This window comes from Barbatula barbatula, assembly GCF_947034865.1.
Source record: "Barbatula barbatula genome assembly, chromosome: 8".
NCBI classification, from domain to species: domain Eukaryota; kingdom Metazoa; phylum Chordata; class Actinopteri; order Cypriniformes; family Nemacheilidae; genus Barbatula; species Barbatula barbatula.
The window spans coordinates 1,676,278-1,695,005 of NC_136771.1; the positions used below are offsets into that span (position 1 = coordinate 1,676,278).

General features: G+C 40.5%; 1 protein-coding gene across 1 annotated transcript; it reads right to left on the minus strand.

Moving 5' to 3' along the window:
• Positions 1–103: 103 nt before the first annotated feature.
• kpnb3 (karyopherin (importin) beta 3) lies at positions 104–12,907 on the minus strand. The gene is made up of 25 exons (XM_079462951.1): positions 12,701–12,907; positions 10,826–10,906; positions 10,154–10,346; positions 9,970–10,072; positions 9,128–9,224; positions 8,948–9,052; positions 8,725–8,847; positions 8,379–8,499; positions 8,189–8,276; positions 7,910–8,016; positions 6,840–6,964; positions 6,497–6,760; positions 5,970–6,188; positions 5,259–5,342; positions 5,048–5,180; positions 4,787–4,908; positions 4,032–4,128; positions 3,750–3,922; positions 3,392–3,503; positions 3,254–3,309; positions 3,053–3,175; positions 1,911–2,130; positions 1,592–1,820; positions 1,375–1,516; positions 104–1,275 (listed from the first exon to the last, which is right to left on the minus strand). The coding sequence occupies exons 1-25, from the start codon at positions 12,776–12,778 to the stop codon at positions 1,189–1,191; spliced, it is 3,282 nt and encodes a 1,093-aa protein (XP_079319077.1). The 5' UTR covers positions 12,779–12,907; the 3' UTR covers positions 104–1,188.
• Between the last annotated feature and the right edge of the window lie 5,821 nt (positions 12,908–18,728).

An 18,728-nucleotide genomic window follows, 5' to 3' on the forward strand; every position in this document is an offset into this window, starting at 1 on the left:
ACCAAATAACTTTCCGTTTCAAACCCAACATCCTTTGGGATCGAAACCCAATCTTTACTCTTGTAGTTAAAAATCACCTGCAGGAAACAAACAACCTCACAAGTGTCTTAAAGAATCGATTTATTCAGCAGGATCACAAATAGAAGAATCTACTCGTGTAGGATCTCTGAACGGAGACACCAGCTTAACATAATCAACGTTTAGTCTGAAAATCTTCATTTGCAGCAAAAGTACATTTGACCAACTTAAGTCCATGTGCTCCTAGATCAAAACGTGGGCATTTTTCACAAAGCTTTTGTTGACGGGATATGAAGAGAAGTGGCTTAAAGATAAGGCTTATTGTCAGATGTGGAAAAAGCAAACTGGAAAGCAGAGCTAGTTTCTCAGCATATGCAGTTTAATGAAACATTGTGAAACTGTTGACCATGTTTTGCAGCTTTAATACTGAAAGTGTTGTAAAATGATTTACCCGGGACAGATTTCATATCATACAAACAAGTGATGGAAATCCTTGATATCAGAGTCAGATTTCCTACACTCATTTCACTTCATTGAGCCAGTGACCGATCACACATATCAGCAGCAAACATACAGTCTTTTCTCCCAAACATCCTACCCGGCTACTGAGAGCAGTGCTAAACAAAAACAAACCTAACCTGGAAAGAGAAAAACATTGATGTGACTGCCTGCTTGACGCTCTATTGCAGTCCATCAGTCTGATTCATCTCCTAAACTGGACGCAAGGCCCGATGACGGGTTGGACCGATTCCTAAATCAGTTTCGCTAGGATTGACAGACATTTAACTGTGACAAGACCGACCGAGATCAACAAACCTCATAAGGGAGAAAAAAGCACAATTTCTACATCAGAATGTCTTGCATCTAAAATGGATGACTTCACTTCCTTTCCTACTCCCCCCTCCCATTCATTCAACATGAGGGTTTATCATTTAAGTCATCGACCGGCTCATTTTGAGGTGAGACACACAGATACACACGCTGGATTCCTCGCCCCCAACGTTTGGTGGGTCGAGAAGATTTGATGATGCTTAAAGAGGCCAGACACAAACTGAGTCACATGACAGTTCTTCGCTCAGAAACGGGGAAAGGGCCAAAATCTAGATGTGGAATTCCAGATGTCAAGTTTTTAAATCCGCAGTAGATGGGCTGTTCTACAGAGTTAAGGCGTCAAGCCGTGTTCAGAAGGTCCTGGATGGCCTTCTGCTGGGCTTCATTGAGAGCTGATACACACTGCGTCCACAATCCTCCAGATACCTGAAAACGCCACCAGGAAAACCATCGTGAACACAAAACCTTAAACAAAGCAGTCAAACAAAAACAAATGCAGAAGTCACCAAGTAATGCAAAACTTACTTGTACTTGACGAATAACGTTAGCCAATCGTTTGCTGCAGCCGTCTTCACTTTTTATCGACTCGTTGGCGACACCATCAGCAATGATGGTGAAAATCTTGGGAAGGTTTGCGTTGTCAGGTCCGAGAACGATGGGATTGTTGCTATTGGAGAAAAGTTAATGTTAAATTCTCAATGAACCCAAAGTCTCAGAGTTTATACCAGCGGAAGATTCTCACCTTTCAATAAGGTCACAGAGATAGTTAAACGTATGGACCGCTTCCTCTTTATCCTCGTTGAGTGGCAGCCAGGACAGCCAATGGGGAAGCACCTCACTGACGTTTACACACTCCGGCCGGTACTTCATGACTTTACCCACAGCCGAGATGCAGTTCTCTGTAGCGTTGACGTTTTCTTTTGCCCTTGAGTCTGTTGCTTGGATAACACCCACGAGAAGAGGGACGGCCTCTGAAAGCACAAGCGCAACGTTAATAAATCTACTATACACGTTTATGGTTTGAGCCACAACAGTTGAAGGCATCATGCCGTACACCTCACCTGTAAAAGCAGGCCGGTAGTTTTCTCCACCAAACTGAGCCATGACACCGACACCATATGCAGCTGCTTGTCTGACCTCTGGGCTGGTGTCACACAGGGACTGCATCATGGGCCGCAGGAAGTACTCGGCTAATTTAAAGGAGGAGGGGCTGCAGTGCTCGACGACATCATCAAAAATACACAAACCCCACTGTCTGTCTGCCCAAGGTCTGTGCGGACACTGTCAGAAACAAGATGAATAGACACTGTATTTACTGAACCCCAAAAAAACAAAGCTGTATCCAAAATCACACCTGGGGATTTCCAGGCATAAATGTGGAATTTGGTACGGAATCTGGCAATTCTATCACTTTTCTGAAAAGATAGTAGCGCTAAACAGCTAACAAAATGTGCCAAGATCAACATGAGACCGATTCAGATGCGGTTGAAATAATCTGCTAGTTTTGCATCTATTAAAAGTGATTAGATTGCATGTACTCCAGGGGTAATGCTCCTGTGGTGCTTAAGAATGCATTGAATCTACGATCAAACATCCTTTGCAACAACCCGTCAAAATAGAAGTCCTTATAGTATTTACTAGGGATGCACTGATACCATTTTTTAAAGACAAAGTACAGATTTTTTTACAGAAGGTTTAATTAAATTTAAGTTCTATTTTTATAATAAGTAGCATAATACACTATATACTCTGTGGTCGAATAAAAAAAATTCAAGGGGGGGGTGGTAAAATGTGAGTATAACCTGTTTACGTCAATCAGACTTATTTTGACAGGACGCCACGAAGATCGTTTGTTTAAATTAACCGGACTTCAGTAAAGTTTATTATTTAGTCCAAGTAAATACATTAAGTAATCATGAAAGTAGATGTCAGAAAAACTGCATTTTAAATCGTATCCTGAACATCATGAACCTGTGCAGCCGTTGCCATTTATGTTTGAAGCTCACCATATAGGTTTTGTGGCAGTGTTTAATCGATTTATATTTTTCTGAAAATATTCATCTGTTCCTGTGATTGTGGTGCATTATGGGATTGAATGAGAGCACTATACTGTCAGACACCACAACACAACGGCAGTTCTAGTAAACGCTGACCTATAGAGGGTACAGGGGTGAAAATCTAAATGTTTTGCAGTCACACTCACGATCAGATTAACGATGATCTGCAGCAGCTGCTCAAACCACGGAAGAATTTTCTCTCCATAGCTGCTGAAGATCGAGTGCAAGATGTCGGACACTTTGGTCAAGATGTAGACATCATTTTCATCCTGAGACACAAACAAACATAGTTTTAATGATCTAAGATACCAAACACCAAAACAAAGGGCACTGAATGCGTGACTCACTTCATCCTGTAACGTTTCCTCCACCTGCTCATCATAATCTTCATCTTGACGTTTGGCTGCGAAGAACAAACAAGTGTTAAAACCTCTCGTGTTGTGTCCATGAACAAATATCGCCTTAGACATTGGAAATGCGCTCACCCTGTCTGAGCTCCTGGTTTTTAAAGTGCTCCTCTAGTTTCACTTTTAAAATGCCTCCCAGTTCTTCAAAGTGTTCATTGTTCAGACAGCCGTCTCCCATCAGCTCAATACACTAAAAGAGACATTTCATAACAACAATGCATAACTTATACTGGTAAACATCATATAGTTCAAGATTTCTCAAACTGGAAAACCTGTTTTTTGTAGAGATCCTAAAACACTAATGTTTAAGCTAACGTTTCATGTTTTGGATGATACTGAAGGACTACATTCATGGTACATTCCAAGGACTCACACTCTCTCTCTCTCTCTCTCTCTCTCTCTCTCTGCATGTTCAGTAGTTCATGAAGTGAGTTACCTTGGCAAATGAATGCATGATTTCGGACAGCACATCAGAATCTGGTTCAGTCCCGATGGCTTTGATGAGCGCATCACACATGAAGTGCCACATCTGCGTGAGATACTCCAGACCTCTGACACGAGCACACTCCAACAGAAGAGGCATGGACTCCGCAGCCGCCACACGCACACGTGAACATCACGTTAAAGAACACATCGATAAACACTTGACACATTTACCATAGGACGAGATACTGATTGAGACAAAGATTGTGTGTATTTATTGTTAGTGGAAGGATATCATCATGGAAGTAGAACTTCAGCAGAGGAACCATCAACTTGACAACCTGCTCCGTGTACTCGACAAAACCTTCCTTCAGCTCTTTAGCGTAACACACCTAAAGATGAAAAAAAAAACACAATGACATACTATTATGATTCAAATAATGACGGTTGGGGTTTATACTTCATTAAAACCATTATGTGCATTTTTTTCCCAACGGGCCTCATTCATGAAACATTTGTAATTTGCTCGTAAAATGGACCTTTCCTCCGGATTCAAATACTTCGTAAATGATTTGATAGTATAACGTGTAGGTTAGTGAAATCCAATAACTCAAACATGCTTGTCATTCATAATAGCATAATCCCCACATATGAAGATCATCTAGGATTAATTATGTATCTGAGATTCGTGGAATCCTCTGGACATCATTCTCAGGTTTGGATGCATTATATTGATTAAATGCCTATGAGATTAATAGAGCTATTGTTGTGTATGATGGTTGGTCAATGTAGTGTTAGTCCGGCCTCTTCTCCACTGAGATTAGATGGCTGTGTAAAACAGTGACGAGCTCTGCGTTTTACCCAAAGTTATAAAGTTAAAGGCCGAACAAAAGAACTGGTGAAATATCATTACGATACACAGTGCATCAAAATGCAGTGCCATCAGTTTGTCAAAAACAACACAGAATGTTACGTGTGGGTTTATGCTCAATTTACACGCGGAAGCAGGTGCACATTTCCTTCGTACAGACTGGGATGGGATGTTCTTACCAGCATCTGGCACGCGGTGGCTTTCTCCTCCAGTCCTGCAGTTTTGATGCCAAAACTCTGCTGATCTCCGAGATTCACAAACTCCCAACCATCATCTTCAGACATGTTCTCCATGTCCTGAGCTAAAGACAACAACACCATGTTAAACCAGGACGGAAGACGAGCATGAATCCTACGACATATAATTCGCTCTCAAAGTTCAGTTAAAACATTTTGACTAGCTTGCGGAGTAACATTGGTATAAAGCGTAAAGTGTCTTACTGTCCAGAAGAGCCACTTCGGGTTTGATGGAGGCCGTCTTCATCAGGGGTCCCATCACCACAGGCAGGTACTGCTGAAACTCCTTTCCCAGAATCTTACACATGCGAGCCCATGCTGAGATCATGTATGAGATCTGATGACGAAATGGATGAATGAGTCTCCGCGGCTCTCGCGCAAACATGAAGTCACATGATCAGATCTGATGGGTTACCTGTGGATCATCGTCCTCCAGATCATTGAAATCTGTCTGTGTCTTCAGAAGCAACTGCATTACAGCTGAAGCGTCGGGCATGAACTACAGATAGACAAACAAATGTCACAAAGTACAGAGGCAAACACGTGCGAGTTCAGAGACTTAAATAGTAGGGCTGGGTTTTGAGATTCGATTCTCATTTATTAGGTTTCAATATCGATTACTCATCAGTATTTCATTTAAACTATTCTTTTTGCAGACCTATGGAGTCCATATTTAAATATATAAGCTGGTAACTGAAACCCTTTACTCGGCTAAATTGATGAAATACACATTCACGTTAATAGCAGAGCCCACACAATGGTTTAGAATTACTTTTTACTTCGAGTATCCAATTTTTACTGTAAAAAATTAATTGAACAACATGAAACATGATTAAGAAATAAAACCGATTTCAAAATTTAACTTGAATAATGTCACCATCCTCTGGTGGAGAGGAGAAATAGATCATATTTTCTGAGGCACGTGTATTGAGTATTTCCCAAATCCATTTTCTTTAAATTAAGTAGTTCACATCATGCCGGTCCACTAAACATTTAAGGTTTTAGTTAGCATGTTGATCCATTTTGGCAGCTAGAACTTAATGTGAAACGTAAATATGGACCATATCCAAAAATCGACTGTTGTGTTCACATTGCAGATCAGCGTCAATATTCTGTTGAGACTCACCTTCTCTTTTCCCACAGCCAGACCAATCAGACTGATGCATTCGATGGTTTTCCCTCGGAGTAGGCGGAGCTCTTTTTGAACGGCGTTCTCGACGATGTGTTTGAGGGAAGGCATGAAGAGGTCATAGTACGGGACAAACTTCTCCTCTGCAGTGTCGGCCACTGAGGCGATGGACGTCACCACCTGCTCCAGTACCAGTTTAGTACCTTTCTGTATCAGCTAGAAGAGAAGATCCAAAATCAACTACCATCAAACCTCACGATTACAAACCAACGTCAAAAAGACTTCACATGCATTCTATGAAGAGCACAGCAACTGCACATCTGAATCCAGGGTCAAGTCGATTTCAACAGTAAGAGAATGAAAACTCAATTGAAATCAAAGAGACCCCGACTCAGATCAAACTAAACCTCACCACGTTAACTTTGTGCACCTGACAGAAGAAAAAAAAAAACAGAAGAATTTGACACAGTAAGCTACTCATAGCAGAGCATTATGGGATGCAATAGATGAATTCAAGACCGCACCTCCTGGAGTTTGGCCACCATGATGACGTGCAGATGTTGGACCAGGTTGTCCAGATACGGGATGAGCAGTGTTTTGGGACAGTCCTCTGTGAAGTTAATGAGAGCGGCAGCGGCATGTGCCTGAACCCGAGGGTTCGACTGATCCTCCATAGTCTGCAAGAGCGCAGAGATCACCTTGTCGTGAAATTTCTTCTGGAAGGTGGGCGCGAAGTCTGTGGCCATCTGTCCAACAGCGTTACAGGCGGCGTAACGGACTCGTGGGTGCTTTGAAATGAGAGCAGATTTAGCACGCGCGTGTGTATGGTACGAGAGATTTACGAGTGAAATTCAAACAGATTCTCACAGGATCCTGACAGAAGAGCAGCACGAAGCTCACGATCTCGCTGAGAATCGCCTCCATCTGCTGATGACAGCCTTCACCGATAGCAGACAGAGCCATCAGACCAGCGTGCCTGTACTTCCAATCCGCTACACAAGAAATATCACATCAGGTTTAGGACTAAAAGCATGTGCCAGTAGCAAATCATCGTATCACGATAGTTTAAAGAAATGACATCCAACTCGAAACACAAATGCTCAGTCCCTGCAGGATTTCGCGATCACAGAATTAAACGCATAATCAAAAACTCCACAAAATTTGCAGCTACTTGGAAATTTTTTGAAATTGACGCAGATTTTACGCATAATTTAGCCAAAGACGCACCATGTGACATCACATCCCGCATTCCCGTCAAAACCCCCTCCAACAGTCAAGCAGATATACTATAGAAGGGTCTGTAATACTTACAATTTGGCATCTATTTAAAAAAACTGGCTTGTCTCCTTTCCTTCGTTCTGCTGAAGGCGTTAGCATTAATCGTTACGCTTTTTTGGCAAAAGGTTGCAAAAACACCAATGGGTGTGTCATGTTCTTAACACATCTGGAAACGACAAAGCCATTGATCTATGAAGAAAGCTGTCGTGTTTGTTTCTGTGTCAATTATCATCACAATCAACTAAACGCTGATCTCATAAAAGTATGTGAGGTGCATGGCAATACAAACGTTATCGCAGAAACATGAAGCGGCATGAAACTAAACCCGATTGGTTGCTTGACATGTCAGTCAAAATGGCCTCTTTGCAGGCCTTTAATTAAAAGCGGCCGATGTTTCCAAACCTTCGTATGAATCTGCAACATGCCTTTAAATCATAGGAAATGCATAAATAATGTTTTCACATGTGGTAGTTTTAAAGACGACCCTAATTGCCAATTCAAGTAGTATTTTAAACTTTTTCGGCAGCCATTTGTATCGGAATTTAATTAAAGCCACGGCAAAAGCAAGCATTTATGGTCGCAGAAATCACAAAATCTTGTGGGGACTGAATACTGTGTGTGTGTGTGTGATCTCTTGAAGTACAGAGTTTGTTACTCACGATTCTGTAACATCTGCATGATGTGTTGTTTGATCATGGGCAGCACAATTTTTCCTCCGAGACCACAAGCGATTCTGTCCAGAGCGCTCTCACCCGCCACAGAGTTGCTGAACATGAGGACAAATGTTAATTGCACCACAAACGCGCAACAACCATCATTAGCAATCAGACGTTATAAAATCGCTAGAATAGACGTTATAAAACAGAAACGTCCAATGAGCAGACTGTCCTAAAAACACTCTCAAACAGAGCCAATACAAATCATGACACGGAACAGACCTGTCAAAGTCATCATCTTCCAGTTCATCAGCCAGGGCCCAGTCTTCCTCCTCCTCCAGATCCACCATCATACTCAGCATCTGCGGCACTGCAAACACAAACACCACATCAGCTCACATGCAAAGACAAATCTCTATGTTATATTCAGCTAACGGTGCAGCATGTTTCAAGCACATGAACCGCGTCTCACCGCTCTGAGCGATGATGTTGGTGTGTTTTCTCAACATGGCCGCAGCAGTCTCTGACAGCGTCACGATGACCTCCAGCGCTAGCTGCCTCTGCATGTTTGACAGGTTCGTATCTGCACACAACTGAATCAAGACAACACAATATAGTTAAGTAAAAACCAAACGTTCGGATGTGTTTCTGCAACCGGGCTGTGGAAGAAGCACAGAAAGATCTACTTCCAAGCATGAAATCGCAGAGATCAATGTGCGCCTGTAAAACAAAACCTCGAGCTCCGACATGAATGGGCCGTCTCAAGGAACCACCAGGCTGAGCGTGAGGAAATCACATCATGAGATGTCTGGACATACCTTTAGGCTGAGCTGAAGCGTGGCCTCCAGATTGGGTCTCAGAAATTTGGGGGCGGTGTCTGCTATCTCCACCAATGATTTCAGGACAGAGTCATCCCCGCTGTAACAACTTTCATTGACCGCCTTGTTGAAAAAAGAAAAATGGTTCACATATATAATCATAAAATCAATCGCGAGTGAGACATTACCGTCACTGCAGTATAGAAGGTCAGAAGATGGTCACCTGCAGGATGCCGGGCAGAAGATCTGAGAAGTGTTTTAACAGGGCTGTGTTTCCCTCGTTGGACAGGATGAAGGACGCCGCAGCGCGTGCAGAGAGAGCTCGAATCTGAAACAGGCCGGATTCATGTGTGTTCATAAACCTCTTTTCTCATGACAGTCAAACATGTTGGCGTGTGCTGACCTGTGGGTTGTCCTGATCTTGCATGCACTGCACTAACATGCGTTTGATGACCTCCAGATAATGCTGCTGCTGGTTACCAAAGATGCCTGGAAAATTCCTGAACACAACAAATACATTTCCCTGAATGACAATCACTGAAAATGAGCGAAACTTCTTTCTCTAGCTACAAAAACAGTCGGCTACACCAGGGGCCGGATTCACCAAACTGTCCTTAAGATAAAGTATAGGACCCTCATTGCCCTCTCATATCCCTTCTTAAGTTCTCAAATATTTTCTTAACATCTTAATTTTATTCGTAGAATTAAATAACAAATGCTTTGTAAATCAATCTTGAGAAAAACAATTAAGGAACCGTCTCTAAGTTCTCTCGAGAATACAAAACTTTCCTTTGTCTTATGACAATTAAGAATGTTTTGTGAATCCACCAGTTAATATAATTTGGATTTTAGTTTTACTAATATTTTAAATTAGCTTTTGATTTTAGATTTTTGTTTAAATTTAAGTTAAAGTTTTAGTATTTTATATATGCTTCTGTCATTTTATAATGTATTGTTTATGGTTTGTGTTGCTTATAAATAAATATATATATATGATTAATTGTTTTTTATTATAAAAATGTAGTGACTTAAACATATTTCGGTTTATTTTTGATGCAACATATCATTTTTATTTTAGTTAAGGTATTCAAAACAAAATTAGTAATTAGATATTAATCAAAATCGTATTTGATTTGATGAACAAACATTTTTAAAGTTTTAATTTTAGTTAACTAAAACAACTGGAATCCACCCCAGGACTGTCTCACTGTCACAAACTGAATCTTAAACGCGGCTCAAAGTTACCAGAAAATATGCAGCGCTGCTTCTCGGAGGCAGACATCCTGCGAGTTCACCGAATCAAAGAGAAACTTCAGGATCTCCGGCCACTGATTGTTTCCGTCATCATCTTGAGAAGAATCAGAAAGCATTAGTTCATCATAACTTAATCATAACTTAGTCTATTGACTGATGAAGCGCACAAACCAACCGATGAGATTGCGAGAGAGCTCGGCAGCGATGTCAGAGATCTTCTTGCGGATGTTGGAGGAAGTTTCTGACTGGATTCCAGCGAGCAGTTCGGTCTTGACGGCGGTCTGTATGTCGAGGGTCATGTTGGGATAGACCTCCTCAAAAGATGACGACAGCAGCCGCCGCAACAACACGGCCGCCATCTGCTTGACCTGAGAGGAGGACACAGAACGTGTGATGATGTCATTACAACAACACTGCTCGTTTCTGAGCATTCACGCTTCAAAGTGAAAACATGACCTTGTGACAGACCACTGCAGCTTCACATTGTAATGCCAAATGTATTTATTTTACAAATCTTGATGCGTGTTCACAACACTTCTCACACATTTCAATGACCAGTTTGTGCGTACACACTTTTTATCATGTGTGTGGAAATTAAGTTGAAATATGTGTACACCGTACAGTCACTCTTAAAGTCCCAGTGAAATAAAAAATGACAATTCTTATTTTTTCCTGAAATATTGCTGCTTTTATAGTAAATAGCTTAAAGAAATGTATACGCGCTTGAAACAACTTGAGAGTGAGTAAACATCAGAATTTTCATTTTTGGGTGAACTGTCCCTTTATTAAGCAACAGATTTATCAAACTGTATGTGTAAATGAATGAATAGAATAAAAGCAAACACACCTCCTCAGCGGCAGATGCATCACGGACGGCCTGCAGTAAAAATGTGATCTTTGTCTGTCCAGGGATGCTCTCGTATGTTTCCTAAACAAAGACAAACAAAAGTTGTATTTTACAAGACAGAGTGAATAACTTTGAACTTCTCAGCAGATTCTTGGAGTGACAAATGGTTTCCGCATAACATGTCTGGAATGCCAAACCAATGGCTGGGCAGCGATCACGTTTCCCTGAAATTTGCCTCATGCATGCCTTCAGGTTTAGATCCAGAGAACTCATTCATAATACAATACTGAGAGAAGATATTTTGAGGAAGTCAACGGAGTTGTTTGGTTAACGACACTCTTCAAAATATCTTTCGTATTCTGAAGAACCTCATACAGGTTTGAAACGGTGCGAGAATGAACATTGTTTTTGACTTAAACTTGTTATACTTCCGTATGTTTAACTGACTTGACAAGAAACTCAGATTTCATTGGGGGGTAATGCAGGCCCTCGGCATCACAGTGAATGAGTCAGATTCCACAGAGCATTAGTGATGTGCTGCTCATGTATTGTCTATAATAAAGAAAGTGCTGACCCACGAATGTGATAAAAACCCAATGATCCCTCCTGATCCCGGCTCTACCACAGATAATGCAGCTCCAACAAAAGACTCAGTCAACACGTGACACTGGGATGCAAGATTTGGGCGAAACTTTGAAACGGGTGACCTTTCATGCGAAAATGGGACTACAATTCATAACAACGAAACTACAGAACCTCAGAGCTTCCTGAAGAGTTCATCCTGAGGTGAACACACATCCTTGGCACAAATCCAAAGTATTTCCATGACATGACAGTGAGAATGAGCATCATTTGTCTTAAGCTGCCCTCGTCGTGTAGAGATGGGTGTGACGTTACCGTTTAATTACTTTAATACAAGACATGCCACAATAGCCACGATCAAGTGCTTTTAAATATTCATCATCATTCTTAGAAATGCCGTTTTATCGTGGAAAGCGATGCCATAGCGTGCAATGTCTGACTGAGGTGTATACGACAGCATGAATACACACCGCTAGCGATTTAACTCGTGTAACTTGCACCGCTTTTAAAACCTAAGCAACAATTGTGAGGCATTCTGAGTTTAAAATGACACAATGGTTAAAGTTGTCATGGGAACAGCGAGAATCGACCCGTCCGAGCAGCTTAAAGCGAGTTTAGCAACACCTGCACACGGTTAGCCGCGTCGCGCGCACACAAGGAAATTAAAACAAAAGCCGCCAAACGATGTTTTTCAACGGTTAGCTTCACAAACACACGAATCAAATGTTTATTTGGGGAAAATAACGACGACGGCAAAAATGCCCATCACGTACGTTGATGAGGTTTCCAAAGATAGTTAGGCCACGTTGATACGCAGCTAGCGCAAAGGACTCGTTCGACTCGGATCTTTGGAATGATTCGATCGAACCGACTCACACCGCGTTTGAAACTTTCCACGCTTGCATTAAGTCGAACTAACGTGTAAAACAGCAGACGATTCTTTAGGAAAATAAACGTTTAATCAAAGAAGTGCAGTGACTACGCTACAATTTGAAATGTTTGTTAAAAGTGCCATTTCATCAAAACGCATTCGGTGTAACCTGACAGAAAGAAACACAGCGTAAACAACAACACGATTCACAGTCGTACAACGAAGCTAAAAGTTTTCGAAAACGAACCGTTCGAAGGAATCGACTCGCCTAAATGATTCGGAGCCGCATAGCAGCAGCAACGCGCGCTTCACACATGTGCTGGGCCAGAGCGAGGCTAAGCGGCCCGCGCTAAACTCCGCCGAACACGTCACGTTCGCCCTCACTAATCGTTGAAAACCCGACAGCGAACCGAACATCATACCTCCGACTGCTTCCTGACGGTGTTGTCAGGGCTCATCAGGCTGCTCAGCAAGAGGTAGAACTGCTGCTGCTCCGCCATGTCTGTTCGGTTCAGAAAGAGAGACCTGCGGCGGAGAAACGAGCGAATGAAGCCGGCAGGGGAAGCGACCTCTGACACCGAGCTGCACGAATGGAGCCACGCGATTGGCTCGTTGCGACTCGTCACGGCGCCGCTGATTCGGTGACCGCTGTGAACGAGATTATGCGACGGCGTCGGTTGGCGGTTGCGTACGTCAATCATTATGACGTCAGAATAATTGCGTGCTCGTCGTTTCATTTGCGGACGTTTCCAGAGGAACGCGGGCGAAGTCACGGTGGGCGTGCGATGACGTCATTGCAAAATAACGAGAAACGCGGGAAATAATTGGGTTCCACAGTCATTGAAATATTTCCTGGTTAACAGAAACGAAAGTTTAGCATTGAATATGTAGCCTACACTTTCATCAGCAAGAGCGTTTAAAGCAGGAATGTTGACAATTCTGATCATGTGAGATAAATAAAATGTCAGAGAATGACATGCACATGGAAATGTAACATAAACATCAATAGAAATTGTTTTTCCTCGGGCTCTTTATGATGTCAGAAAACTTACTGACTATGACCGCTGTGATTGGCTGATAGAGGACGGGTCTCTGTCAGTCATTATATTATAAAACGAGGTCTCATGCTGTCGATTAAGATCTTAAAGTGAAAATGTGGTCATATTCAAAACAAATATTTTAATATATAATTATCGCCGTATTCAAATTAAGATGATAAAATATACACTAAGTTACTAATTAAACAAGTGAAGAGAACAAAAGCAGATAACTGTTCAAGTTTTTATTGTGTATTCCAATAAATATCAATCAAACATGTTTTTATTCAAAACAATAAGTTAAGTAAAATACAGCAAACAAATACAATAAACCACAACAATAAACAACATGATTTGTGAATTATTTTAGAAAAGGTGTTGTCTTTTGCAAATAAACTATATGTTGATATAAAGTATATGTTGAGGTAATTGTAAGCCTGTCTCGTAAACAGTAAGCAGATATTAGTAGTCTTTATGGTTAAACTCGTTGAAATCTTTCTTAAATGATAACGTTTCAAGGCAGACGGCCGGTTTAGGATTATTGTGAGTTGGTCTCAGGGACTCAGGAGTCCTCTTCACTTCTCCAAACGTCTCTCGGGTTTAGGAGCTGGTTTATACGCTAAAACTCTTTGTGAAATACAACCTTTAGGAGTCCTAAAATTAGGTCCATTATTTTATGAGTTTCTCCTAAATCAGCAAGCCGGATGTTTTGTGAATGCGGGCCCTGTTCTATAACCCACGACACGGTAGAGACCACCAGAGAACATTAGATCAATTCATAGATCAATAACCATTAAACCCATTAAGATCTCTTGTGGTTTTACTGCTTTAATATATAGTTTACAATGAATATGATCCTCAGTCTGCCACAAGAGGACACTAGAGAAACAGTTTAATAATGTGAAGAACACCGCTCGTATTCACAAAACATCTCAAGGCTAAAAGTAGCTCCTAACTTGCTGATTTAGGAGGAAAAAATAATGGTTGTGTCTGTTGTTGTGAAATATCTGCTAACTGTTAAAAAGATAATCTTATAAAAAGATAACACCTTTTCTAAAATCATTCACAAATCATGTCGTTTATTGTTGAGGTTTATTGTATTTGTTTGCTGTATTTTACTTAAGTTATTGTTTTGAATAAAAACATGTTTGATTGATATTTATTGGAATACACAATAAAAACTTGAACAGTTATCTGCTTTTGTTCTCTTCACTTGTTGAATTAGTGACTTAGTGTATATTTTATCATCTTAATTTGAATACGGCGATAATTATATATTAAAATATTTGTTTTGAATATGACCACATTTTCACTTTAAGATCTTAATCGACAGCATGAGACCTCGTTTTATAATATAATGACAGATAGAGACCCGTCCTCTATCAGCCAATCACAGCGGTCATAGTCAGTAAGTTTGCTGACATCATAAAGAGCCCGAGGTCGGCCCCGCCCTTTCTCTTAGCTTAAGAGCTCTTTCTGTTCCTCAGTTAAAGTTGTGAAGATGTTTTAAGAGGAAACTCTTAACTAAAACCTTTTACTGCCGTCTAGGAGAGCTCTTAGTGTTCAGATCAATGTTTCGTGAGGCCTAGACATACAATCCAGAACCAAAGTAGAATTTGGACACGTTTAAAATAATAATAAAGCATTACATGTACGGCTAATGTAGGGTAATAACATTTGAAAGAAAATCCCATCATCACCGTTCAAGCTCAAAGGCCACGAGATTCTGTAAACCCTACACTTGTGTTTCACTCTTGTTTAATAACGTCATCAAAGTGAAAATTGAACGCTAACTACTGTCGTGGTTTTTAAGATACAACCAATGAAATTCACAGATCATTGCGATGTATACATGTGTGGGATGAAATTCTCTCTGGAGATGTTTGAAGAGGAATGAGAGGATGTATTGCTGGAAGAAAGCGAGGGTCTCCCACGACCCTTTACAGTGAGAAATGAGATGTGGAAATAGCACTCAGGATTTTGGCAGACGCCGAGTCCCTCTGGGGTGCTTTGGAGAGCGACCAGAACCCAGCGAAAATAGCAGCACTGGGAAAGAACGACGAGGGAGAAAAATACCCAACCGGCTTCTGAAGATACCAAAGAATAATGAGAAAAATCACCACCATATTCTGTTCATGCTATCAGTCAACATGGAAAATAACAGATGACATCTCTTTAATATCTCATCAGTGAGATTAAATGAAGAGCAAATGGAAACATCTCACGTGTCTCAGATATTTCTCCTGAGAAAGAGTCAGAAATGTCATTAGCGTTTCAGAAGAGATGTCAACAATGTGTCAAACTGGTTACTGTAAAACCTCATCAAATGTTCCCAAATCCAGATTATTTTACCGTTGTTTTTGTGATGTTGTATATGTGCTGGTGACCGAAATCTTCACACACGCATGCTCTCATGGGTATTATATAAAGTGTGTGTGCGTATTGTGAAGAACAGGAGGTGATGTATTCATATTCGTGCAGCGGTTATTGTAAAAATAATTTTCGAGGTCTGCTTCATATGGTCTCTCACAAACAGATTATTTATATACACTCTTAAAAATAAAGGTCCTCAAAAGCTTCTTCAAGAAGAACCATTACAAAGAACAGTTCAGTGAAAGGTTCTTTAAAGAACCATGTCTTTCTTACTTTTTGTTATCATCTGAAGAACCTTATTTTCTCCACTAAGATCATTTTATGAAACAGAAAGCATTGTATGGGCACATCCATATATTTATCTTATATATATCATAAATACCATTCATCATTTCTAGATAACAGACATTGTTTTTGTCACTTTCATTTTCCTGGAAGATGCATATTCTCACAGAGCGCCGATCTGTATATGTAGAAGTGCTTTTCTCTCCATCAGCGGTCCCGTTCTGTTCCTCCGATATACATCTCTGATCACTTTCTTAAAACACTGTCCTGTTATTATGAATAATAAATGCAAATTATTAACAAATGTCTTCGTTCAGAGAAACCATATTGTGCGTTACAATATTGCCAAAGCAAACAAAGCCATGTACAGACTTAAAAAACAAAGTTATGAGGAAAATGGATCACACTGAAAATGGAAACAAAGGAATACTGTGATATAAAAATATCCCTCAGACGGATCTATAACTACACCCAACCACACATTTTTACACTTTCTGATAGCTTCATCTCTGATGTTTTGGTGTTTTTCACATTTGTAAAGGAAAACGCACATCATTTTGATCTGTTCTACATCTTTGGCTTCAAGGATTGTTTGTGGAATCAATTGTCCAGGCTATGTTCAAGAAGTCTAGATTTGTTTGAGACTTGAGCACCAAGATCACCGGTCTTTGTCCTTCTCTTCATCCACCTGTTACCTCAAATAACAAGATTGCACACTTGGTTTCATTGCAAAAACTACATCACACCACAAATGTAAAACAGGTTGTGAATGCCAATTCATAACTTCAGAGGAATACAGTTATGCAAACATGTTTCTGCTATAATTTCGTCTTTACCATAGACAGATACATACATACAGACAGCATGTAATGTTATCGCACTGTTGCCATGACATCAAGAGATGTCGCCTCCGGCGAATCTCGTCCTCTGTAAATCTGCTTTTCACATGCGCTTCCATCAATCCAGAGTCCCAGAGAAGCCTGTAGTGGGCGGTGTGAAATCTCCTGTGAAACATCTCACTCACAATCGCACGAAACACACACTAACACACAACTCAATCCACCAATACCACAGTAAAGTGGAAGAGAACATTCAGTTCTGGAGATCAAGAGAACATCTTAATCATCAATATGCTTAAATGTTCATATATTTTGATTAACTTACATTACACATGGCTCTAAATGCATCTAAACATTTTGAGAAACAGAAAGGTTCTTAAGATGTTTTATGGTGATATCAGATACTCAGAAACACATGTAAAGTATAATGCAGTGTAAGTTGCTTTGGGTAAAAGCGTCTGCCAAATGCATAAATGTAAATATAAATGTTCTATGGCATCAAAGAATGGCATCACCTTTTGAAGAGTGTAGAAATGAACAAATTACACTGTGAAAGAAGTCTGGAGATTAAGACATATTTGATAACTGTGGTATAAACAGACTCAAGATGGTTAAATGATTCAATGGTGATAATTCAACTGTCCATTATAAATCAAATGTACAGTATAGTACGGAAGCCGTAAAGTGCCAAACACAACACCAAATCTGAAAACACATTAACAAACCATAAAGCGCAACAACAATTCCGGAAACAAAATAACAAATCAGAAAACACAACGACAAGTCAGAAAACACAACGACAATTCGGTCAAACCGGAAAAGGTAGGTCTTTTGTGTGACCGGGGTAGTTACTGCTAATTGGACGGAACCCCTGTCAATCAAGATAAACAGTCAGGTGTGTGTTTTCATAGAAAATAATGGATTTTGTTCAGCACTACTTTCAAGAAGGACATTCATAGGGTGTGATTCTATTAATCGATGTCATGAATGCCTTCAGAGCAGATGCAAAACACCAAATTTGAACCCACAATAAGGACAGTACATTATATATTTGTGTACACTGCCGCCAGCTGCTTCTTCTTGTTATTCTGTACCGCTAGCTACAGAACTGTACTTCCTGTTTATCTTGATTGACAGGGGTTCCGCCCAATCAACAGTAACTACCCCGGTCACACAAAAGACCTACCTTTTCCGGTTTGACCGAATTGTCATTGTGTTTTCTGACTTGTCGTTGTGTTTTCTGATTTGTTATTTTGTTTCCGGATTTGTCGTTGTGTTTTCTGACTTGTCGTTGTGTTTTCTGATTTGTTATTTTGTTTCCGGAATTGTTGTTGCGCTTTATGGTTTGTTAATGTGTTTTCAGATTTGGTGTTGTGTTTGGCACTTTATGGCTTCCGTAGTATAGTGTCAGTTCTGGCGGGTCAACTGAGTCAAGCCCGCATCAGCTGATCCTCCTCTTCCTGTAGAAATATGTGTATATATTTCCTCCTCTTCCTGTAGAAATAGGTCACAATCACAGCTTCCGTTTTAAAATTCATTCAGCTAACAGCAGCTCATCATGTTACTCCGGAGCAAATTACCCTCCTCCATCCCCAACTCCACTTCACATTTACATTCGGGACTTGACTTCTGTTATTCCTTTTCATAAGTCTCAACTACATTTTAATTATGTGTTACTTAAATGTCTGTAATGTCATCTGCTTGTTCTGTTCTGTTCTGTTTACCCCAAGGGGGGGGGGGGAAGGGGGGGGTATCGCTGCGCCCCTGGTCTTATTCATGCTGGCTGTTTGGAGTTTTGCCCATAACAGAACCAAACCACCAATCTAAACTATATGATAATTGTCAATAATAAATGTTAATAATACATATAGAAATAAACTCAAGAGAGACAGTTAATAGCCAAACTCAAGCGACAT